This window comes from Danio rerio, chromosome 15 (genome assembly GCF_049306965.1).
Source record: "Danio rerio strain Tuebingen ecotype United States chromosome 15, GRCz12tu, whole genome shotgun sequence".
NCBI classification, from domain to species: Eukaryota; Metazoa; Chordata; class Actinopteri; order Cypriniformes; family Danionidae; genus Danio; species Danio rerio.
Window position 1 is genome coordinate 36,354,837 of NC_133190.1, and position 25,262 is coordinate 36,380,098.

Genomic DNA, 25,262 nt, shown 5'->3' on the forward strand with positions numbered 1-25,262 from the left:
TGTGCCTTTCATTGTTTGGCTTCATCAACTCAGTGGTTACGCGAGTAACCTCTCACGCCAGAGACCTGGGTCCTATCCCTGACGGGAGTGTATCATGTGTGTATATGAATAGTATGGAGTGTATCATATGTGTATATGTATAGAGCAGGGGTCACAAGCAGGCACTACCTGGTGCCCACAGGCACTAAGTATGACATAAGTTGCCCACGGACTTGTTTTTAAAATAGCTCACCATAGCGCCACTTACTAGTAAGCTGCATCTAATATTTTTTGTAGCCATTCTTTGTAAATCACATTGGTGTACATTTGGAAATGACAGTTTTATATATATATATATATATATATATATATATATATATATATATATATATATATATATATATATATAATCTGTCATTTTGTCATATATAATAGTTATACACACACAAAACCCTCAAAAAAGTCCCGAAAAACCCTTTTGTATGAGGAACTACTTTCTTCCACCTTGGATTCAAATCATAAGCTGACAGTGAAACAGCTGAGCTAGTATCTTTTAAACTTTAGATCTGTAGTGTCTGCTTTTTGCTGGTTGTATGTGGGCGGAGTAATACACAAAGGGTAAAGAGGCTTTACAGGTGCTGATATTACTTAAATATATCACGGCTATCAGCCAATCAGTTTTAAGAACTAGACAGATCTGTTGTATAAATGTAAATATTTCATATCTGCTGGTCCCCAGAGCAATGGTTGTGGGTGCAGTAAAGAGCAGGAGATCATTTGAAAACAGAAGAAAACAAATCGTTTTCACAATGAACTGGTTTTGCACTTGATCTGGCGACAGCAAAGCGACACAATGTTGAGAGACATTTCAGAACGTGTCGCGCGAGCTAACATTACCATGCCAGCACCAGGCAGTGCACTACAAGTGGAAAAAGTCCAGAAGGTTTTTAAAAACAGCAGTGTTTTTTCACAAGACCGGTGAAACTCACCCAAAAAGCAACTGAAGCCTCATCCAGAGCTGCACATTTTTTTTTCTTGTTTTGATTTATAGAAATAGTGTTGCAATTGTTGCATTGATATTTCTGTTTCCTACCTTGTTAAATTATTGTTGACAACTATTGTAAGAAATGTGTCATTTCTTACAATAGTTGTGTCAACTAATGTGTCATCACATAGATGAATATCATTAATTATTAATAATAAAATATAATTAAATATAAATTGAGCAAATGTGTTATTTGAGAAGTGTGCATCAAACTGATAGCCCTTCACATTAATCAGCACTCAAGAAGTAGCTCTCAGTTTTAAAAATGTTGGTGACCCCTGCTTTAGTTGAACCAAAAGGCTACACATATTAACCTTTCTATTACTAAACATTTTCTGATTAGTTTATTAAAAAAGGTTAAATTAGCAAAAACATTTCTTGTCATGAACTGTTGTCATATATATTTTACAGTGCTGCAATGATCGTTATTTTACAGTTGCCAAATAAATAAATAGATAAATGAGCGTTCCACTAACATTGTTTGTCTTTTTAAAATAGCCAAACCAGGACCAAATATGTACACGATAGAAACATTACACGTTTACTGGGTAAAACAGCTCTAATAAGACCACTGGCGGTGCAAATGGCAGTTAAGAGGCTTTGCTTACAGCAACACTGAATTGTTTATCTTATTTGTGCATTTCGCAGTTATAGCTGGCAGTAAGTGAGTTTTTACATAGTGTGGGTGTAAATACATGCAAATTACTGCTCTGCACAAAGCTGGTATAATAGTACATAACAGCTACATGTTGTTCAGTAAATCAAGTCTGATAGATTCCAGTTTTAAAGTCACAGCTGGTCAGCAGATGGTGGACTCAATTGCTTTTTCTGCTCGTTTTTAAGCAAACACTCTCAAAACAATAGGAAGAAAAACTGAGATCACTTTTCTCTGTTTCTCTGGATTTACTGGACTTTTGGGGCATGGGTTAGGATGAAATGTGCAATTTTGCTTTAATCTATGAAGGTCTGACAGCGTTTACGTTTTGTATAAAGCATTTCAATGTGGTCATGTCATTGGCCCATGAACATTTCCTGCTTACTATTTAATGAGCCACAGCCATGTCACCCAGCAGCCAAAGACCGGTTACTCACTGAAGCTAAGCAGGGCTGAGCCTAGTCAGTACCTGGATGGGAGACCACTAGGGAACACTAGGTTGCTGTTGGAAGTGGTGTTAGTGAGGCCAGCAGGGGGCGCTCAACCTGTGGTCTGTGTGAGTCCTAATGCCCCAGTAAAAGTGAAGGGGACACTACAGTGTCAGTGGGCGCCGTCTTTCGGATGAGACGTTAAACCGAGGTCCTGACTCTCTGTGGTCATTAAAAATCCCATGGCACTTCTCGTGAAAGAGCAGGGGTGTAACCCCGGTGTCCTGGCCAAAGTCCCTCTATCGGCCCTTACGATCATGGCCTCCTAATCATCCCCTTCCACCGAATTGGCTCTATCACTGTCTCTCCACTCCACCAATAGCTGGTGTGTGGTGAGCGCACTGACGCCGTTGTCCTGTGGCAGCCGTCGCATCATCCAAGTGGATGCTGCACACTGGTGGTGGTGAGGAGAGACCCCCCTCATGATTGTGAAGCGCTTTGGGTATATGGCCATACACAATAAATGCGCTATATAAATACAAATTACATTACATTACATTACTATTTCATGACTTTAACAAGAGGCAATTCAATCATAACTTAATGTTAAAAGAGCTTTCATTACATTAGTAATCAATATGTGGCTCTTTTTGGATTCTCGGAAGCTACACATATTTAAAACAGGAAATACATTGTTTTTGTTTACAAACCCTTTAAAATTGTCTATTTAAAAAAAATAGTTGTTAGAATAACCTATTTTGAGTGAACAATCTTTATTTCTTTATTGGTCTAAATCTTTATCGGTGGATTATTCCATCAAATATTGATTTCTTAACAAATTATAAGTTAAAACATCAGTATTTTTGTTGTAAAAATAAAACAATAAGTATAAACATGTTTTATGAAGCTCTAAATAATTTTTAAATATATATTTTAAGATTTTTATTTTACAGACTGTCTATTTTAAAGTAAATAGTTCACAGAAAAAAAATAATAATTTACTCAAACATGACTAAAATGAAAATAGTTATTTACAGCAATTAAACAGATTATGAAGGAAAGATATGAACTCTGATAAACCTAATTATTTTTCCAATTCAAGAGTTTTAAAGCACAATATTCAGTAGTTCCTATTAGAGTTTTTCCTTCTAGAGAAAGTCTTTCATTTGCTGGAATAAAAGAAATTGTTTGTTTTTAATGTCAACTTTAGCACCCTTAAAAAAATAATTTCCCCTGATTGGCTACAGAAGAAATCTCTGTTATCCAATGACTTTCCTAAAGAACCTAACTTGCTAACCTAATTAAGCCTTTAAATAATTGCACTTTAAGCTGAAGACCAGTATCCTCCAAAATAAATAATACAATTTTATATACAGTCATCATGACAAAGACAAAAGTAATTCAGGCATGTTATTTATCCAGCGGAGAAATTAAAATGGTCGTGCCCGACTGAGTCTGGTTCCCTCAAGGTTTTTTTTTTCTTCACTCCCATCAGGTGAAGTTTTTTTTCCCTCTCCGCTGTTGCCACTGGCCCGCATGGTTCAGGATTGGTAGAGCTACGCATCGATGAATTTGCTCTTCAGTGTTTGAACTCTCAGTAATGATTAAATCACACTGAACTGAGCTAAACTGAACTGAACTTAAACACTAAAAAACTGAACTACACTGTTCCAGTTACTATGGCCATTTATGTGAAGCTGCTTTGACACAATCTACATTGTAAAAGCGCTATACAAATAAAGCTGAATTGAATTGATCAGCCGAGGACAAAAAAAGTAAGACAAGACCCCCCACCCCCCCCAAAAAAAAAACAAAAAAAAAAACTGTTTGTGTGTACCTCACTGCGACACACCACCGCTAGATAGCGCCACTAACTCTGTTAGTTCTCGTGTCCAAAGAATATAATTTCCACTGAAATTTAGTCAACAATTTCACGTGATAAATACTAGTCAACAATTCCAACTTTAAAAATATTAAGTCCAGTTGAATTGAGCAGCCTAATACGCTGTAACATTCCACCCTGAAAAATATATCATGCATTGCTAAAAAGAGTTAATCACTTTCACTTTATTTCAGCGTAGTCCTTGCTTTTTAGGTCCGGTTCGGGGACCACAGGATTTCACAGAAGATGTTGTTCTGTTGGCGTCATCGAACATGGACCTTCAGCATGCACTGGGGCGGTTTTCTGCCGAGTGTGACTCATCTGGGATGCGAATTAGCACCTCCAAGTTCGAGGCCATAGAGCTCCTTTGGAAAAAGGTGGTTTGCCATCTCCTGGTTGGAGGAAAATCCTTACCCCAGTTGGAGGAGTTTAAGTATCTTGGAGTTTTGTTCACGAGTGAGGGAAGGATGGAGCATGAGATTGACAGGCGGATTGGTGCAGCGGCAGTAATGCAGTCGATGGAGCGGTCCGTTGTGGTAAAGGAGCTGAGCCGACAGCCAAAGCTTTTGAATTACTGGTTAGTCTACGGTACTACTCTCACCTATGAGCTTTGGGTCATGAAGAAAAGGAAAAGATCTCGGATACAAGCGGTCGAAATAAGTTTCCTTTGAAAAGTGGCAGGGCTCTTGTAGATAGGGTGAGGAGCTCTGACACTCAGGAGGAGCGAAGAGTAGAGCCGCTGCTCCTCCACATTGAGAGAAGTCAGCTGAGGTTGCTCAGACATCTGTTTCAGATGCCTCCTGGACGCCTATCTAGGGAGGGGATCCAGGAATGTCCCATCGGGAGGGGGCCTCTGGGAAGACCCAGGATACACAGGAAGAACAATGTCTCTCGGCTGACCTAGGAACGCCTCAGGATGTCTAGGGAGAGGGAAGTCTGGGGTTTTCTCCTAAGACTGCTGCCCCTGCGACCCGCCCCCGGAAAAGAGGCAGAAAATTTATTTATTATTATCTAAACAATTACAGGTATAACATTTCAGGAGCTAGGCTGTAGCACTGAATAAATGAAAACATCAGTACAGATGACTTGCAGAAAATAATAACAAATCTGCGTCCTGGCTTTATTTATAATGTACAGAGCGCACGTGGTCGTGACATGCAAAAGCGCGGAAAAAGTGCACAGCCACACACGCATTCAAAGCAATTTTATAATCTCTAGCGTGTAATCAGCGGCTTCGTCATGCGCTCACATTATAGGACTACACAATATCATTATACCTGAATAACATCCAGAACAAAGCAGTTAATGCTCCTTCTTGTGCACAATGATGAACAATATAGGCGCAAAACATCAATCAGGTCTTCTACTTTGATGAAGATATATCTCACCGAGACCCTCCCCCCTCCTCACAAAAAAAACAAAAAACTTCGGATTTACCCAAATTACAGGAGTCGCCACATTGAGCTCGGAAAAATACAGAAATCCATATTTATACAGAAGAATCACATCCCTGGTAATCAGTTATTTATAAACTAATTTCGAGAGGGTCACATGCTAATGATTGACCACAGCTGGTCCCGCATAAGCTAACACATGATAAATAACCAGACTTTCTTTCCTCAGTCATTGGTCTTGAAGAATCCACTCTTCTTCGAACTCCTCCTCCCTTTTTCATCAGTAGGGCGGCACAATGGCCCAGTTGTTAGCACTGTGCTTCACACCAAGAATGTCACTGGTTCAAGTCCTTGCCAGGCCTGTCGACGTTTCTATGCAGAGTTTGTAGGTTCTTCCGGTGCACGAGTGGGTTTTCTCCGAGGTTCCCTCGTTTCCTCCCACAGTCCAAACACATGCAACATAAGTGAACTGACCAAACCAAAATGGCACCATAGATGAGCTTTTCATCAGCAGTATATCTCTTCATAGCAATCCCTAATTTGTCATTAGCCTTAAATAAGCAGGGGAGTTCGAGACCTACCTGATCTCAAACTCCCATCTTGCCCTGCAAACATAAAGGAGCCATGGGCTTGAGGATCTTATGAGCTCTCCTGAACTTGAAAATATGATTGGCAGATTCATAGAAATGCTGGATTAAGATCGTCTCGGGGTTCAAAGCAAGATAGCGATGTTTTTTAATTAATTGTGCAGCTCTAACCTGCACACGTCATCATGATCTCTTGCTTCATATGAGATTAGACGATCAGACTGCTGTAGTTATTCCAGTTGTGCTATTTTTGGTATTTACCTTCAGGAAATCACTGAAGGCATATATTATGTTATCATAACGATCTAATGTGGCAATTACATCGTAACTGTACTGTGCATTTACATGGTGAAATATTCATTTATATAAACACACAAAAAACAACATTAACATTATAGCAGCCACTAGACATTACTGATAGGGTATTTGAGTGTCATCGAGTGTCAGAATATTGTAGCCTTGCTATATGTATATTTTATTTTATTTTTCCAATCTGGTCTTACCTGGTCAGGCTGGAAAATGACCAGTATTGGCTGGGCTCCCAGCCAGTCAAGTTGGTTTTAGCTGGCCATCTCCCAGCCTGAGCAGCTAAGACCAGCCTGAAAATGGCTGGAAACCAGCCTGGAAGTGGCCCAAACCCCTCTAAAACCAGCCTGGTTGACCAGCTAAAAGCTGGTTGTTTCAGTAGGGACATGAGTTATGATTATGAATTATAGAAAGTAAAATTTATTGTTTTTTTTTTTTAAAGCATGTTGGTAAAACATGGTAATAATGACAAAAAAATACTAATTTGTGGATCTCCTTACTTCCGAGTGCTGCGATCCTGCTGTTATGGCTTTTAGCCCTATTTTTTTTTTTAGCCCTTGATTTCGAGTGTGGTTCTGAAAAATCTTTGTTCGAAGAGTTATCTACCCCTTCCCCATTGCCCTACGCCTTCAAGCTAAAGAGAAATGGAACACCCCTCCCACTTCACAGGAACACAGAAAACGAAGGGTGTGGGTAAGGGTAAGTGCTAAGAGGTAGAATTGGGATTGGGCTTTTATAATCAGTGTAAACTTGAGTGTAAAAAAAATCAGTTTATCAATGGTTGTTTATCTTTTAGAAACCAACACCTTAAAATCCCCTTAACACAATCACACTCCTATAAACAACTCCACAAGCTATTTATACAGAATATTTTATTGGTTCAGCAGACTGAAAAACTGATTTGGGTGGTGAGGGGGAGAATCTTCAATTGCTTCCCAACACAGCCACTATTAAAACCACAGCTCTGTACCTGCATCTCCTCCCGCTTTCAAACACTGATAAAATCAATACTGGGCTGGACAATGTAACAAACACGTTGAGTTTTACCATCAGACCAGTGTTTCTTTTATCTGCAGAGGCACATTTGCACATGCACAATCATATGCACACACAAGAATTACACAAATGAGAAGGGTTAAAAAAAAAGAAAAGGAAAGCATAAAATGACAAACAAATAATAAAAAAGGGGGAACTACAAAACGGTTATTAACGAAGCACGGTACAGAATGATATACAGAGGACACACACGGGACACATACAGTACTGCTAAAAGTTGTACAGATTTTTTTTTCCTTTACTTGGACAGATCAGCTGGTGCAATATATTTAAAGCTGGAGGTAAAAGCTATACAAGTCGCCTCCCTAACCTTGGGTGAGAGGAAAAAAAAAGTAAGAGCCCAAAAACTATTTACACTTTCTTTCTGATAAGAGTAAGATCACATGGTCGGCACACGTAACAATGGAAAAAACGAAGCACGAGTGAATTGATGGGGCAGAAGCAAACGGCAGAAAAAGACGGCAAAATACAGCGGAAGCAGACGCATGGCTCCAAAAAGTCCAAACTCTCCACAAGTTCACACTCCTCTCCTCTCCTGGTGTGTGGCGATCTCTCCAAGTGTTCTCACGTTTTGTCTTTGTAAGCGACTCATCTTCGATCTCTTCTGCCTACCTTCCGTCGCACCTACAAAACATTATTATACATTTTGGTCATATTCTCAAAGCTGATCAAGCTTATGGATGTTTTCTGGTCATTTATGATGACTATAAATATTAAAATCTGTGTGAACCAGAAGTTGCTGAGACTCAGAATGTTGATGTACCTCCAACGAAAGCGAAATATTGAGTATAGAGCAGGTTTTTTTTTTAGCATCATAAGAGTTTAAGAGTTGTTTTACTATAACATTGGCAGATTCAGATACATTATTTTTTTGTTTTTCATTAAAAAGAGTGAGCAAAATGTCTATTTGCTTTAATCGCAGGTTTCACATTAGAGGCAACAACTGCAATGTACTCATTTATCCACACAAAGGAGCCTTCTCCTTCTCTCGGGTAGATGGCGATTTAACAAAATAAAAAAAAATACACATATATACCAGGCACTTTATTAGGTACACCTGTCCACTGCTCGTTAACGCAACTTTCTAATCAGCCAATTACATGGCTGCAACTCAATGCATTTACACATGTAGACATGGTTAAGACGATCTGCTGCAGATTAAACTGAGCATCAGAATGGGGAAGAAATGTGATTAAAGTGACTTTGAACGTGGCATGGTTGTTGGAATGGTCTGAGAAAGAGAAAACATCCAGTGAGCGGCAGTTCTGTGGGCGCAAATGCCTTGTCACAGGAGGATGGTCAGACTGGTTCCAGCTGTTAGAAAGGCAACAGTAACTCAAATATTCACTCGTTACAACTAAGGTATACAGAAGAGCATCTCTGAACGCACTACACGTCCAACCTTGAGGCAGATAGGCTACAACAGCAGAAGACCTACTCCGCAAACATAGTGTTGTTGTCACATTTGCCGCGCGCACTGAGTTCAATAACAGAAAGCTGATTGGCTATTGCATGTTGGTGTCATTTGTAGTTGTAATACCGCAAATTACATTAGGACTAGTGAAATAAAAAAACTACACCACGAAAACCAAGCAACAACAAAATAATAATAATTTAAATGCGCATTAGATGTAGCATTACATGGACATCGGAAAAATAAGACCCGTGCAAAAATATTTAAGACCTAGAACAGCGAATTTAAGACTTTTTAGATTTCTAAATTTGAAACTTTTTAAGACCCCGTGGAAACCCTAGTATTAGGGAATCATGGACGTATAAAACTAACAAAGGTTACAGTTAACCAGATAAAGACTAGATTTGGAACACGGCCATTTTTGTGTGAAGTTTAACCAAATTATATTCAAACTAAGATTTTCTATCTTGTTGAAGGTGGTTCATTAAATATTCATATTCAGCAATAACAGTCTTTTTAAATCATTTGTGTGATATGCAAAATCCTAAATGTTTAACTGATCTGACTGGGGTTTTGACTGACTTTAGGTGAAGAGTCTACAGACTCGTCCTCATCCTCTTCGCTCTGCTGGACAGTGTCCATCTCCTCTTCAGACTCCTCTTCCTGATGAGCAGCAGCTCTTGATCTCCCTCCGCTGAAACAGACATGACAGCACTCAAATCATGCTTGTGAAACACAGAGGATTGCACGTAGATGCTTTCAGCCTCACAGTATACCTGGCTTTCCTGGCTGCTGTCTGTGATTTTGGAGGTCGTCCTCTTCTTTTCTGAGGTGTGGTTTCCACTGAATCGCTGGCGGTTTCGGATACGTCCACTCTGTAAACAGATGTGAAAAGAAAAGGGGATTATGAGTCTCCAGGATCTCAAAAACCCATTTTTCTACTTCATAATTTGCTGCACTGTAACCTTCAAGCAACCAATAGAACCTTGTTATATATAATTCAGCAATGACAAGTCAATCTTTCAAAGCAGGGGTCTCAAACTACCAGCCCGGCCCACAACTGACATCAAAAATATAAACCCCAAAACATTTATTTTTTATCACTGTGATTGTTGTGCAGTCACATATAGCCACTTGTGCAGACACATATAGCCACCCCCCCATGTATTAAACATTAAAATTACAGTATTATATGTTCAGGTTACTTTCGGTTTCTCTCAGAGTGCGCATATAATAACGCACATGCAGATTATTTCTGGGGCTGATTTAATTGTTGAAATATATGTCTGTAAGTGCTCTATTATTTTTACTGAAGCTCTATTTTTTTTTTAAATATTCAATTATAATCAGTTTTATACCACCTGCATTGGGTTGTACAAACACATCTCCATGGCTTACACGTTATGCTAGGGGTGTAAATATGATCATTTTGCTAATATTTGATTCAAATGGTCTCATTTAATAGATTTTCCGGTCACACTTTACAATAAGGTTTATTAGTTAATGTTAATTAATGCATTTGAACAAACAAACAATGAATAATACATTTAGTAGTGTATTTGTTCATGTTAGTTAACATTAGTTAATGTAAATACAGTTGTTCATTGTTAGTTCATGTTAACTCATGGTGCATTAACTTATGGTAAAAAGCCTGGACTTGGATGTTAATAATACATTAGTTAATGTTTAATTATAATTAATAAATGCTGTACATGTGTTGTTCATGATTAGTTCATTTTAGTAAATGCATTAACTAATGAACCTTATTGTTAAGTGTTACAGATTTTCCTTATATGCATATTAAGATTTGTATAAACATGTAGTAAAATTTGACTGCTGGCTCAATTGAACATGTTAAAGTACAAGTGAATATATACATACTTTTCCCCTATTTGTTCTAGTTTAAAAACAGAAAGATATTGAGAAGAATATTTGCCAGTAAAGTCACTAAAGTTGCCCAACCTGCTTTCTTATTTATTTATTTATTTATTTACTAATTGGCACATTAGCAACTTATGGCTATTTCATGGCAAGACAGATATACAAAAAACATTACATGATAACAACAAATTCGTATTACAATAAAAAGTTGCTTAGATAAATATATAAAATATAAATAAATAAAATTCACACAAAAAATACATTCAAAGTTAATTATGATTTTTTAAGTTCAATGTTTAATAAATAAATTAAGATTCTTCCTGGTGGTACCTTTTCAAAAATTTCCATCAAAGTATTCTCCTTATAAATAATTTGTCTTATTGTATTCAAACTTCCACATTCCAACAAAATATGTTTGATAGTAAGAGCATTTATTATTAAGTGGATACAAATGAGTCAACTTTATACTAAATAAAACACTAATTATACTAAATAATAATATATTATTGACTAACATCTCACACTTAATAAAAATTAAATGACATATTATATACATACTCATTCATTGTTATTCATGTTCGTTTATGAATAACGTTCCTTCATTGTTAGATAAATTTTATATTTAAATTATTACATATATTCCATGTTTAAATATTTCTGGTAAAATCTAAAAAAGTGGACAAACAAAAGAAAATAAAACACAATAAGATTTAACAAATGTTGCTGTTTTTACTGTATTTTTGCTCAAATAAATTCACTCTTGCTGAGCATTAAAAACATCAAATATAATTCAAAATGTTACATTTGAAAAGAAAAAAGTAGTAAAAAAACAATATGATAATTAAAATCTGCAATACAATTATTAATAATGAATATAAAATAACTCACTTTGGTTTGCGTCCTCGTCTGCCTTTGGGCTTGACCTCCATATTCTCACTGCCTGCGTCTTCCTCCTCATCCTCGTCCTCTTCCTCTTGCTGCTCGTCCTCATTGTCCTCCTCTACAGGTGGGGCGGTCTTCCGGCGGCCCCGTCTGCCTTTACTGGGCGTCTCCTCCTTGGCAGCGGCTGATTTCGGGGGTCGCCCTCGTCGTCCTCTCTTAGGCGGACTGTTCTGCTCATCTTCGGTCTCCAGGTTTGCCTCTGCTAAACTGCTGTCTTCACCCCACTGGTCTTCAGCATCGTCGGTGCTTGTGTTTGCTGCTTTCTTCCGGCCACGTTTGGGTTTGGACTCCTGGCCCTTGTCGTCCTGACTGGCCCCTGCGCCCCTCTTGCGGCCCCTGGTGGGCTTTTCGGTTTCTGACGGGCTCTTCATTGAAATGTCTTCATTCTCACTGTGATCACCTGAGTCCAGTCTGAGGGTCAGAAAGGAAACAGAAAACTGGCTGTTAGAGGATTTAAAACTCCCTGTCCTGCTGCCAAAGCTGCTCTCAACAGCTTATGAGGCACAGAGAGCTTTCTGATATGTTGCTAAGATGTTTTTTTTTTTTTTTTTATAAAAACTGTGGTTAGTCAAATCAATAGTCCAGCCTTCCCACTATTTCATAAACACCAGATTCAAGGACTTTAAAGGACTTTTTAAAGCTCCAATAATTTTAAACCAAGCACTGTTGTAATTCACACCGCCAGCATATGAAGCACCATAAAAGTCCTAACAGTACTTCAGTTACACTTAATATTTACAATAAAATGTCTGAGTATGAGATTTTAAAGGGGTCATGTTTAAACAGTCATGTTTAAAGAACTATAATAAAATGTGCTGAGTTCAATACTGATAATAATTTAACACGGTTTATTAAATATTGATCAAATTATTTCAATTTAAAAAAAAAAAAAAAAGGAATTTATAAATTTATTTGTTCTGTTTTTGAAATAAGCACAATAAAATTGTTCAAATAACACCATAAATTTAATTTCAAATTTTAATTCAAGAACCTATGTACATTTAAGTACTTTCTAGGTCTTGAATCCATATGTCTGAAATTCAAGCACTTTCAAGAAGTGTAGAAATGCTGACAGTCAAATGTGACAAAAAAAGTTCAAATATTTTTTACTGTTGTCAACAATAACAAAAAAAACATGTGCACTGCTGCTGTAGACATTTAAAACTGATCAAGACTTTTCATTAGAACTCTCCCAAAACCAAAATGTATTGAACAATATACATTTTTACAATGGGGTATATGCACACAGACTTTTAATTTCAGCCAGCCAGCCTAATCGCTTAGGTGAACTGCCTTTCCATTAAAAAAATTGCCATGCTTGAGGTCTGACTTCTTTAAAAATCAGTGACCTTCACTGATAGATATAAAGTGGGTCTCAGATCGGACAATGACTGCATTAAACTCAATTTGTCTTAGTCTTTCTTGCCACGTCTTTAAAATATGACCCCAGTATTTTCAATCGCTGGAAAAGGAACCTTATGAAATTGAAAATAGTCAAATTAAGCTTTTCACTTGATGCATATAATTGGCTGAAAAACACTAGCTGTGCACATATCCCATTACATACATAACCAATTTTATCACTAGTAATATTGATGTACCTAAAATGTAAATTAATGTGTATAAAAAAACTTTGTAAAAAAATAAGAAACTACTTAAATTTACTACTGAGACATTTCTTCCAAATTTAAAATAAAAAGTGTTAATCAGAGCATTTTTCTGTAAGCAAAAAGGTGACAAGTTTTCAAACATGTCTATATGGATTTTTTTATACACACAATGCCAAAATTTGAACCTCAGAAGTGTTAAGTAACCATTTTTTGGTAGAATAACCCTATTTGGTTAAATCACAAAAAAGGAAAACTACTTCTGAAAATTATCATTTAAAGTGCACCCATGATGAAAATCCTCTTTGTTAAGCTGTTTGGACAGAACTGTGTATTAGGGTTGTAACGGTATGAATTTTTTACGGTATGATAATCGTCTAAAACAATACCACGGTTTGACGGTTTCGCGGTATACGGTATGTTACTGAAGTTACAAAATAATAGAACAGTGAAGCAAATTTGACTTTTTCCAATCAATATATTTTTAGTTACTATAAACAACACCACTTACAATGAACAAATAAAAATAAGAAAATAATAGATAATGTGTCAAAGTCCAAATAAACATGGTGGAAATCCTCAGTAAAAAATAGATATAAATATTTACTTTACTATAAATAGTTACATAACGAAACTAGATTCAATATGGAACATCCTTAGGTTTTATGTGCCAGCATGGATATGGTTGTCTGTGGATTTGGATATTGTTGTCTGCAATGCAGACAAACAGCTGCACCTTCATTTGCGTCTTTTGAAAACAGCAAGAGCAGCAGTTCGTCTTTGCTGTGTCACTGTTTTGTCATGTTTCTGTGCTGCTGTGCATGCAAAAGTACTTAGTATGAGAATTATTTCATGCAAAACTTTTTTTTTTTGCGTTTTATTTAGTCGCGCATAAATGTATGCTTATCTCTCATTCCGTGTTGTTCAAAAAGCTTGGTCCACAAACAAAAGCGAAACCTATGCTTATTGGTTGTGATATAGCGAGTTTGAACCAATCTGGGCATGGAGGAGGGACAATGCATCAATGTATCATGACTGGTTTGTTCGGAGACACAGTGACGAGCGTTTTTTTGTCAAATCAGCGTTGTCAAATTTTGATGACGTAACCGCACTGATTCCGGAGCCTCTGAAAGTCGCGGATGTTATGTGATACAAAGCTGAGATTCTCTTCTTTATACCAATCTTTGAATTGTATGAATCGGATCAGCGGATCAAAAGTTATTAAACATTTAAGAGCAATACTTATTTTTAGCCGCGGGCAGCTGTCTAGGTCTTTAAGGGTTAAAACCGTTGATATGCAATTGTTCATGGTATGATAATCGTGCACATTCAAATCGTGGTAAACCGTCATACCGGTATATTGTTACAACCCTACTGTGTATAGGTATAGTGTGTCCACAATCATATTGGAGTGATATAAACACAATAAGTCTCTTTTTTTAGAATTTACTAACATTAAAATAGGATCCAAATCCCAGTGATTTTGTAGTTTAAAACATTTTTAAAAGTGAACATGTTTGTAATAATGAGTAAAATCACTATGTAATTCTAACCCGCTATAATCACATTAGCCGCATGTCAGTAAACGCGCATATGTGTGTATGTGTGAGCACTGCAAACAGCATTTGTGTGAAACTCATCGTTTCACAAAGGCTTGAATAGACTCCACAACAAATACATCAAATAAACTTACTTGGTATTTTTGACTAGAGGGTTATTTCAGCTTCATCCGAGTCTGTTTCTGTCACTGACTGCTGTTTATCTGATGTATTGTAGGAGAAGCAGTGACGCACGTCGGAGCAGTGGGCAGGTAAAAGAAGTTAATTTGAATTTAAACCCACAAGCTACAAAAACAGCTACACTGTAGTCGCATAATAAATAATCTTGAGCTTTAACTTTACAGAGACATTCTGGAGACACAAAGGTTTATCTTACATCTTGTAAAAGGGGTAAAATAGGTGCCCTTTCATTTCAACTTTAAAAGTATAAAAAATATAAATCTAATTAATTTCAAATCTTCCATAAACATAATTAAATAAATGTTTTTATACAATTACAAATTTAAACTAATTATTTTAAAAAATGGCTTTTAATCAAATATTTCAAACTATTTTCTGATACATTTAGAAGTATATCCACACAATATTTTTTAATTAATAATCAAACTTCCAAAATCAAAACCAAAATTAATATTAAAGATGAAATGAAAATAAAATCAACCTTGCTATTTTTATTTTACTTTTGTGCCAAAATGAATCCCCATAGCACATAACAGCGTGACTCAAGTTACTGTATTCATTCATCACCCGCTTGTCATGGTCACATTGTATAAAGACACCTACGAGTTTGTCCATTATAAACGTTGAGTCATCTCAATGCCATGGAGCCGTTCGTCCCCGAGCGCTTTCAGAGCGACCCAGGTAAAAGGAAACAGCAATTACTGAGCCTTCGTGACGCAGATCCATGAAATACTCCTTTCTAAAGAGTTTCAATGACACCTATTCAGCAAGCGACTGACTCCGAATTTGCTTTTAGCCATGTGTCGGTGCTGAAAGACAGTATGACTGACCAAAAAACAGTTCATTTAGGCCACAGAGGAAACTTAATACCACAGCCAGATTTTGCAGTATGAATATTTATTTTAACAACATGCAAAATGGATTCAGGCTACGTTTAAGATCAGACCGCAGACAGCTGAGGGTTTATAACAATATTACCGTTTTTAGAAAATAAAATGGGTCTGGTGTTATTTATATTGTGTGTGTTAATGCGCGACACCATTAGCTTTATGGGATATCTGGAACAAATTCATGCTAGAGATCACGCCAGTTTTTAGGACCCTAAAGGCAAGAGTTTTAGAGATTTAGGGAACAAAATTAATTTCTTCGTCAACTCATGACATCGATTCCAAAGTGATCATATAATGCATTTACCACTGCACAAGTAAAACATCTATAAAGTGTTTGCACATTAGTATTGGTGTCGAATGAAAGACATTTTATATTTGTATAGGGCTTTTTTAAGTTTTACTGTTTACACGTTTCACTCTATAAACATTTGTTCAGGCCCGAGGATTAGATTAATTGTTGTTCATACTAAATAGCTTTGATACTTATTTTGACCTCTTTCTGTAAACTGTAAAAAAGTTTTAGATTTGTGAAGTATATATTTTAGTACAGTGGTCTCTCGTCATAAAGCAGCTGACCTTTTGCGGTCTCAGTTTCGCAGATTTTTTAGTGCAGTTTGACTTGCTTTTTTTTTTTTTTTTTACAGCGCATTGTTCTGCAACCTGATTCATTCAGTGTGTCCTGCACCATAATTCATGCATTGTGTTCTGCGTCCTGATTGGCTGTAGACCATTATCAGTTCAGAATGCATTCAGCCTACCAAATTTACTCGAATCTTTGATTGCTAGCAGTGTGACTCTAAAGTGCTGTACTGCAGTGGTTCTCAACCACCAGGCTGCGGACCGGTACCGGTCCGTGGATCAAATTGGTACCAGGCTGCAAAAGAAATCATTAATTATTTCTATTTTATTAATTATCTGTGTCTGAACAATCTTTTATTTTGAAAAGTCTTTTTATTTTGAAAAAGGACTGCATTTTCTCTCTTATTTCTAGGTCACTTTAGCGCCCAAATTGAACCCACAAGCAGCAAAACGAGTCTTTGGAAAGTTTCTTTGCTAAGGGTAAAAGACACAGTGAAGAATCCGCAAACTGCCAAAAGAATGGATCTGCAACCCATTTGACGACAAATCAGGTGAATCCACCATGGCTGTGGAAGACTATCAACTGAGGGAGATCCCAAATGACAGCGGCCTTTTATGGGCCGTTCGCATATCACGTTGTTTCTAGAGTTCACACAAGTTTGTTGTTTCCAATGGAGGTGCGGCTTGCGCGCACAAGTGGCATGACGCGCTCGCACCTTCCAAATGCACCAAGTTTAATGAATCCAGCTAGCGCACCACGAATCACATGACAAAAATTGACCGATCAGCTTCAGCTTGTATGGAATATACACATTTCGGTAAGACTAATCATCTCAGACAAACACAGAACAGCCGAACACTGCAGTGCTTTGTAATTTTTACCATAAAACATATATCAAAGTAACAGCATATATCAGTGTCTTCCTCTGAGAAAATGGTTGATGGTCGCCAATCGTTGACCGGTCCCGATGATAAAAAGGTTGAGGACCACTGCTGTACTGTATGTTGGCAAGTTTTTCCCTTAACAAACTCTATAATGTCGACAAAACATTCTGCACAGTCAAAGGCAACCACGGTAGCACCTAAAAGGCAAAGAGTGATCCTAATCATTGCATAAAAGACTTCTGGACATCCTAAAGACAGGTAGAAGTTACGTGAGTGCATAAACAAGAAAGAAAAGTGTGAAAATGTTTATGCTTGTCTGACAAAATAGTGTAGTGAGGTGTTTTACAACCTTAAAACATCTATAATAATTGTAAAAAAATAAAGCTGACTACTTTGCATATTTCACCTCTCCTCTTGTCAGCTATTTTTTTTTTATTGGAATTTGAGTAAAGAGAACTATTGTCTGCAAACATTTTATTAAGTGCTCCCTATTTTACACTTAGAGAATATTGCAGTATACATTAATGCAAATACTGTGTCTGGCAACTTTCACCCAGTGTTTTTAATATGGTATTTAAAATCACCTTTAGATGAGTAGTCACTTGCACAGTGTGTGAAAACTTTTTCTAACCATGATATGTTGTTCTCCAATAAGCAAGATAAAGTGTCAAATTTCACAATTATAGTCAAATGATCACAATTAATGGGCAAAAATAAACTGAAGAACATTTTTGCTCATTTTAAAGCGTCCTTGCTGAATTAATTATGTAAAGTTGTGATGCTGACCTTCCTTTACTGCGGCCGGGCGAGCTGGGGTTGGAGTTGCTGCTGGCGTTGCTGATGGTCTCCATGCGTGAGAGTTTGGTCTGCAGTTTTCCTGTGGCGGACAGCGGCTTGTTCACAGCACCCAACACGTTTGCTGCCTTAGGCTGCAGAGAATCACACAGTCAATCTCACAAAGTTGCTGGACTGAAGAACATTAAAAGCTAGAATAAAGGGCAAATATCTACCTTTCCTGGGGTGAAGAAGGACTTCATCTCAGGAGGCAGGTAGTTTTTCGTGTTGCTGAAATTCTGAAAGGCAGCGAGAACGTTGAGCAGTTTAGTGATCAAGCAGGAGAAAAATCTATTTGAACAGACATCTTTTTGATTTGACCAGCAACTGATTTATACTTTCTAGCTGCCAGCAGCTGGGATTCTACACCTTTCGAAACAATCAATTGCAGTGGCTTTTGACAAAGATTTCAACATTTATTTTTTTAGACTGGACTCAAAAAGATCATTTATTTTTAGGGCTTACCTTCAAAAGGAAACGCTATTGACCTTATTCTGCAATTCGGAAGTGCGCTCGTTTTTGCGATTAAGAACTCCTGATTTCCGATCGGAAAAATGACTAGGAATAATAAACGGCGGAAAAAGGTCAAACTACTTGATTTGCAAACAAGTGTGTTCATGAAATGTGGGCGATCACCCAGAGAGGCATCTTGGAGACATTCCTCCCACCCACCCTCCTCCTCTTTACTTTCATCCACGAAAGGGCAGCACAAACGCCAGCATCTTGCTAGGTGTGGCATGGAGACAATCCCACCGTCGCCGCTCTCTACTTTCATCCACGAAAGGGCAGCCTGAACAACGTGAGGGCGGCACGACTGTCATTTGCCTAGAGTGCAAGTTTAGCTTGCGCCGCTACTGTCATGACTACACAGAAAAATAGAATAATATAATAAAAAAAATGTCAGTTTGCGAACATCAACCAGCATAACGAGCTGTGTTAACGTCTAAAAATCAATGGAAGTGAATGAGCTCAAGCCAAAAAGTTTCCAAATGCTGTGCCAGCTCGCACTCCAGGAATAAGGTCAATATAAACTATAGAAATTTCAATGACTACTTAAGATGTCACCAATTTGCTGTGTGACTTCTCTAGGAATGTGTATTTTTCATGATACATGAATGAAGAATAGCAGTTCATTAGAGACTATAGGCCTATGTACACTAGGATGCTTATCACCAATGTTGACTAAATATCACTAAACAAAAGGTGCGAATGTGAGAGTGCACACTGACAAGCAACATGGCAAGTGTAAAGGTGCCATTTTAAAACAATTAAAAACTGTTTCACTCTATATACATTTGTTCAGGCCTGAGGTTTAGAATAATTGTTTCTAGTAAATACTATAACTAAAATCTTTGATATTTATTTTCATCCCTTTTTGTATACCATTTTAGGATGGTGTGAGGATGCACACTGATGTGCAAAATGGCAGGTGTAAGTGTCATTTTTTTAAAATCAAACAAACAACAACAAAAAACCCTGAGGTGTTCTTCTTAACCCAGCACATTAAAAAACTTGGTGTCGCACAAAACTAGTCTAGCACAAATATCTAACAATAAGGATGCATCGAGGCAGGATGAATGTACAGCTGCTCGTTTCATTGGTTTCTGAACACAAGGAGAAATCATTCTGTTATGCACGTCAGCCATAATTTCCCTTCCACCCTTCTCTATACAACTCCCTGATAATGTTTCGACTGAAAGACCTTCAGTAGTTAAGCACCTTGTCTGGTTGTGTGAAGTAGCGTGCAGGCAGTACGGGATCTTTAGGCGACTCTAGACTGTATGTGGTGCTCTTGGAGATGACGATGTTCATGGCTACATCACACACCGTGTACAGTTTCTGGGAAGAGAGATAAGAAAACGGTAAATAAACACTTACATATTTACAGAGCACAGATTTGCTAAACAATGACTGTTGTGTATTTCTTTTATTTATTGAAGCAATAATACAAAAAAATTATGTCATTTGAAATAGTGAGTTTTTCTTTGTGCTGTTGTATATGCCTTTGTTGTGGTTCTCTTTTCTCCACCTCTATCCACCGTCTCTCCAACAGGTTTCATTTTCAGCACACAGGTGCGATAAATGAGGTGTCGACACATGGAAGCTTGCCGGCGTGTTTGTGAAGTCCATTTAAACTAGACTGGGAGATCGTTCATAGAGTCTCCTCTCTCCTGGCTTGTTTTGTTTATTTGTGAAAAAACTTGAGTTGTATTTTCTCAGCGATATTGTTGAAATTTAACACTGATTGTTGACTAATTTAGATCTATACAGAGACACGTGGTGAGAAGGATGCCTTTTTGTTTTGTTAAGTTTTGTCATGTTTTGTGGTTAGTAGGGAGGTAAGTGAATGTCATTTAATTTGTACTATTTCATGTGCAGGTAAGAGGGTTTAATACTTAGTTGTTGAGTTTTTTGTTTGTTATTTTGGCCTTTATTTGTTATCTCCTTTAAAGTGAAATGTCAAATAAATTTTGACTACAGTTTTTCTTTGGTCAGTCGTCTTTGTTGTTGTTTTCAATTGAACGGAGATGAAACTCCAGGTTCCTCATTAATTTAGAGGTGTCCTCTTTGTTTTTATTTTTTTATACACAGTTACAGATCTGATTTGCTTTGTGGAGCTGTGCAAAGTTAGATAACAATGTCTTACAATGAGAATGGGGTATATGGACAGCTAGTGTTTTTCAGCCATTGTTAAACTTCCTGTAAAGGATTTATGTGACCATTTTAAATTTCATAATGTTCCTTTTAAAGCATTAATGTTATAATGTAATTAAAATATAATCAGTTAAATAGACTGAAGCATTCATTTAAATGTTAAAGCATAAAAAGAGACGAAAGACTGTTTAAACGCTAGTGCCATCAGGAGCAGCTGGCTAGTGGAGAAACTCCATTGAAAATGCGCATATTTTAAAGACATGACACCGAAAAATGTAATCTAAGTCAGGTAGTAGTAAAAAAATAAATAAATAAATAAAAAAATTAAATAAAAAATAAAATCTTAAATGTGTCGATTTTGTATGGGACACCAAAACATTGGAAGCACTTGGGCTGGCTGGCAGAAAATTTAAAGGTCTGTCTGCATATATCCTATGAATACTAGCAAAAGTCAAAAGTTTTAATCAACCTTCAATTGTTCTAAATTCTTGTGGGCTTCTTTATTGAGAACTACACATAAACATTTTGTTAATCAAACAGGTTATCCTCTGTATGGTTACCAATATTTTTTTAATATATCTTTACATTATGTAAACCTTACCTTCATTTTTTATTAACTGAAGAAAGCCTATGAAAATTATAATCATAACCCATCAGAACCACAAACCTCATTAATCTTGGCATCATCCGGACACTGTCCATCTTTTGTCTGTTTAATGTTTTCCACCATTTTCCTAATAAACGCGTGGCTGTTGTTTTCGTTTTTGGCCATTAGGATCTCCAAAACAAACCACAAAGCCCTGAAGGAAAAGCAGAAGATATGAAGTAGGGAAAAGGGAGAGAGAGAAACATCATTTTCAAGATTAAAGGCAGATGGCAGCTCTGAAACACAATTTATCAGTGTTTTTCGGCAGCCTGCCAAACATCTAACAAGCTGCACATTTTCTCCACTGTTTATGAAAATCTGAAGGGCAACATATTGGTAACGAATATCTCCTCTAAATTACGTATCTGACATTTTCAGAGCTTGAAATGACAACCTAATGAAGAGATAAACATTCTGCTAATTAAAGTTGGAAGAAACGCTTGCGTGAACTCACTCTTTGATGTCTTTGAGCTGCTCGATGTCCTGGACCTTCACATAATCTGGGTCGTGGACCAAAAGGTGAATTGCATATGGCACCACATACTCCGGGAGGAGAGATATCAGCTTCTCTGAAGTACAAAACAAACAAACAATTGTTATAATAAAAACCCAGGCGTATTCTCTTCACATTTTACAACAGAACGCTGCGGAGCATGAATATGAATTACTACTGGAAAAGGTTCACATCCTCCAAGGGCCTGAAACTTGCAAATCAAAAGTGAAAAGGCTGACGTGCTATGAATTAATTCCAAGAGTAACAGATAAAGAAAGCAACACAATGCTCTGGCGAATCCACTTGACAGGACAGACATAACAGTTGTGTCTTTTGCATAATGACCCCGATGACCAGGATGACTGAAGATTACATTGTGCTAGAAGATGCATGAATAACAACTAAAAAGATGACTAGCATACAAACACATCACAAGTCTTTTAGAAGAGAATATGATTCTGTGTCTGGTTCGGTAACAAATCCGGTCCGGTAACAAACTATAGAAACCCATTATAAAACCCTCAGTGAAATGCTCAACACTGTAAAGTTTCTGGGGATTGGTACAACACTTTTTGAACTATTATTGTCTTGAAAAAATTATATTGTCAATTAATGCTGATTAAGTTACTTATACATAGATCGTCACTCAATAAAGGGTTAAACAGGGTTTCTGCAGGTTTCTTGAAGTTAAATTTAAGACTTTTTAAGACCATTACCCATTAAATTTTAGACTTATACAGGGTTAAACACTAAGGATTTTATTCTAATGGCCCAGTTACTTCTGTAAATTACTTTTGTATAAATGTAAGATCATGTAAAGGGATGTGTTGCTTTAGTTTTCTTTCTCTCCTTAGAGACTTTAACTAGGAGATTTTGCAGTAAACGCATCTAACAGCTGTTGTTAATTGTATCTTTTTTGCAATAAAAACAAATACTTATCTAAGAAAAGGTTTTGAGATGGATTATTGGTGATTTGGTATTGGCCCAATTGGGTAGCTTTACTTGGACACTGGAAAATGAAGACCTATTTAATATGGTTTAAAATGATTTAAGACCTACAACACAATATTTAAGTGACATTGAGACTTTAAGGCCTAAAATTTTATTTTGAAATTTAAGACATTAAGACTTTGCCGAAACCCTGTTTAAATTAACCAATGGTCTTCTTGCAGTTTGGTTTGAAATAAAGAATACCCACGTCCCCAAAATATAATCACAACTGTCAAATAATTAATACCTAGATTTGTTGAAAGAATTCACAAGTAATAAAGAATTCTTGCAAAAAAAGTGTCAAATAATATAAATACTCTTGCATTCTGAAGCAAAAAACTCCTCTGCAAATAAATTCAGTCATGAATGTTGCAATCAATGCGACAAGAAAATGAATGAATGAAGTTGATTCTCAGCATTACATTTAACTATGCAAATGTTGCATTTCATTCCTTTTCACTGGTTTACTTGAAGCAGCACTGAGAATAACCCATCACTCATCTCTGTTATGAACGTAATAGCAAATCACATGAATTTAGATCAGCTTGTCTGTGTGTGTGTGTGCTCTGCTCTCTTACAAATTCTATACACATCTTAAGCAACAAAGCAGAGATGAATTAAGTAAAAGATTGATTTAGCTGCCTCAGTGACTAAAGTGATTGAAAGTGCATATATTGTACTAAAGTATGCTGTCACTGCAATAAATGCCTTTTCTCAAAGTTATGTTGTTATTAGATGAGATAAAATTTGGAATAGCAAAAAAGAATTGACATTAGAACTATGCAATGATTATAAAATGGATAAAAGCTAATTAATAATTACTTTAATTCATATCCAGCTTAAAACTAATTAATATTAACTGTTGCTGAAAAGGATTACAATGCTCTGTGAATTAGATTACGACTCTTGTTGGAAAGTTGGAAAATAATTAATAAAGTACAGCTTCAATAAATAAACAAATGTGCCATCCTTACCACTGACTGCTGCATGCTGTTTCAGGTATTCCCTGCGGAGGTTAATGTTTTTGACCAGGCATTGGCGGGCATGTGCCCTGCGCTCTTTCACCGGGTCTTTGGCACACAGTGTGAACACAGCCAGATACTCCAGCGGCAGACGTAATCTACAAAGACCTTTGTGCAGCTTTTGAGCGAAAGCCTGTCGCACCTGGTAGCACTCGTCCTAAAAAAAACAGACAAAAGGATTTACTAGACGTTTAGCTGATGCTTTTAATCAGTGGCTTAAAAAACGCTGCAAGAACAATAACCCTTGAGCTACCTGAGCTTAAGAGCCACCCTTGAGCTTCTGAAGTGAAGACTATTCTTAAATCCAGGTCAACATGAAATCAAAAACAACCCCATTTACTTTTACCATGCACACTATTAAATTTACTGTGAAATAGTTCTGAATGGTCTTCTAACAGAAGTAGAATAGCTTTTGAATGACCATTCAAACTAAAACTACATCTTTGTCTGCAATAAAAAAGCCATTGTTTTCAAGGGATATAATCATGTGCGCTGAAGCCTATTTCTGATTTTATCGGTCAGTTTGCAGCCAACAGTGGCTTCATCAAACACGTACGGGTCATAAACTTGATATCAAATGACATTTTTTAAAAGAGTGTCTGGTGACCAGAAATGCATCTAATCACTACAGAACCAACGGCTCTGCTGGTCGGAGAAGAGTAACCCATTAAAATGATGTTACGGGAACTTCTCTTTGACATTAAGATAAAAGATGAGTCCATCAGTCCAGTTTGCAGTCAGATAATAAGCCGGTGATGGTCTTACGTTGATGACGAGGGCGCAGAGCTGGTACTGCTCCAGGGTGATGATCTCATGGTAGCACGGCTCCTGAGCGAGACGAAGAATCGCACAGCCGGCTGCCAGACGCAGACGAGACATGTCCGGCTTCCTGCACACCCACACACAGAGAAGCAGCACGTCAAATCACTCCCGAAATATATATAAACCACCAGTAGTACTTTGCCATGGATATCATTATTTTTTAGAAAAAAAGTTTTCAAACATAATTGTAAAGCGTCTTTCTAAATGTAATCCAACATTTGTTGGAAAAAAATGTGTTAGTATACACTGCTAAAAAATTTAAAAGTTTAAATTATGATTATCAATGACATCATGTTAACATGATTTATTCAAAGTGTTATTAATTTTAATTTATTAATTTGGTAATTTAACACAAATAAATTATAGGAGTCTGCAAAACTGCATCATTAAATGCAATTAATGTCACACAGTCAGATGACTTGGGCAGTCGGGAATTTATCAGCATAAGCATTTACAACCAATTGTAACCCTGAAACACTTTCACTTGATTTGGCTCCTGTTTGTGATGCGACCATTTTAAACGCCAGGAAA

General features: G+C 36.9%; 1 protein-coding gene across 1 annotated transcript in view; it reads right to left on the reverse strand.

Moving 5' to 3' along the window:
• Positions 1-7,133: 7,133 nt before the first annotated feature.
• The window catches only part of pds5b (PDS5 cohesin associated factor B), a 63,132-nt gene continuing 45,003 nt past the window's right edge, over positions 7,134-25,262 (reverse strand). Inside the window, exons 24-34 of the mRNA XM_688861.9 lie at positions 24,675-24,798; positions 23,862-24,066; positions 21,859-21,973; positions 21,426-21,558; positions 19,823-19,942; positions 18,280-18,342; positions 18,056-18,198; positions 11,516-11,980; positions 9,523-9,621; positions 9,329-9,440; positions 7,134-7,956 (exon numbers count right to left, since the gene is read on the reverse strand). Coding sequence (XP_693953.2) covers positions 7,921-7,956; positions 9,329-9,440; positions 9,523-9,621; positions 11,516-11,980; positions 18,056-18,198; positions 18,280-18,342; positions 19,823-19,942; positions 21,426-21,558; positions 21,859-21,973; positions 23,862-24,066; positions 24,675-24,798 — 1,615 coding nt within the window. The 3' untranslated portion in view covers positions 7,134-7,920. The remainder of the gene's footprint in view (positions 7,957-9,328; positions 9,441-9,522; positions 9,622-11,515; positions 11,981-18,055; positions 18,199-18,279; positions 18,343-19,822; positions 19,943-21,425; positions 21,559-21,858; positions 21,974-23,861; positions 24,067-24,674; positions 24,799-25,262) is intronic.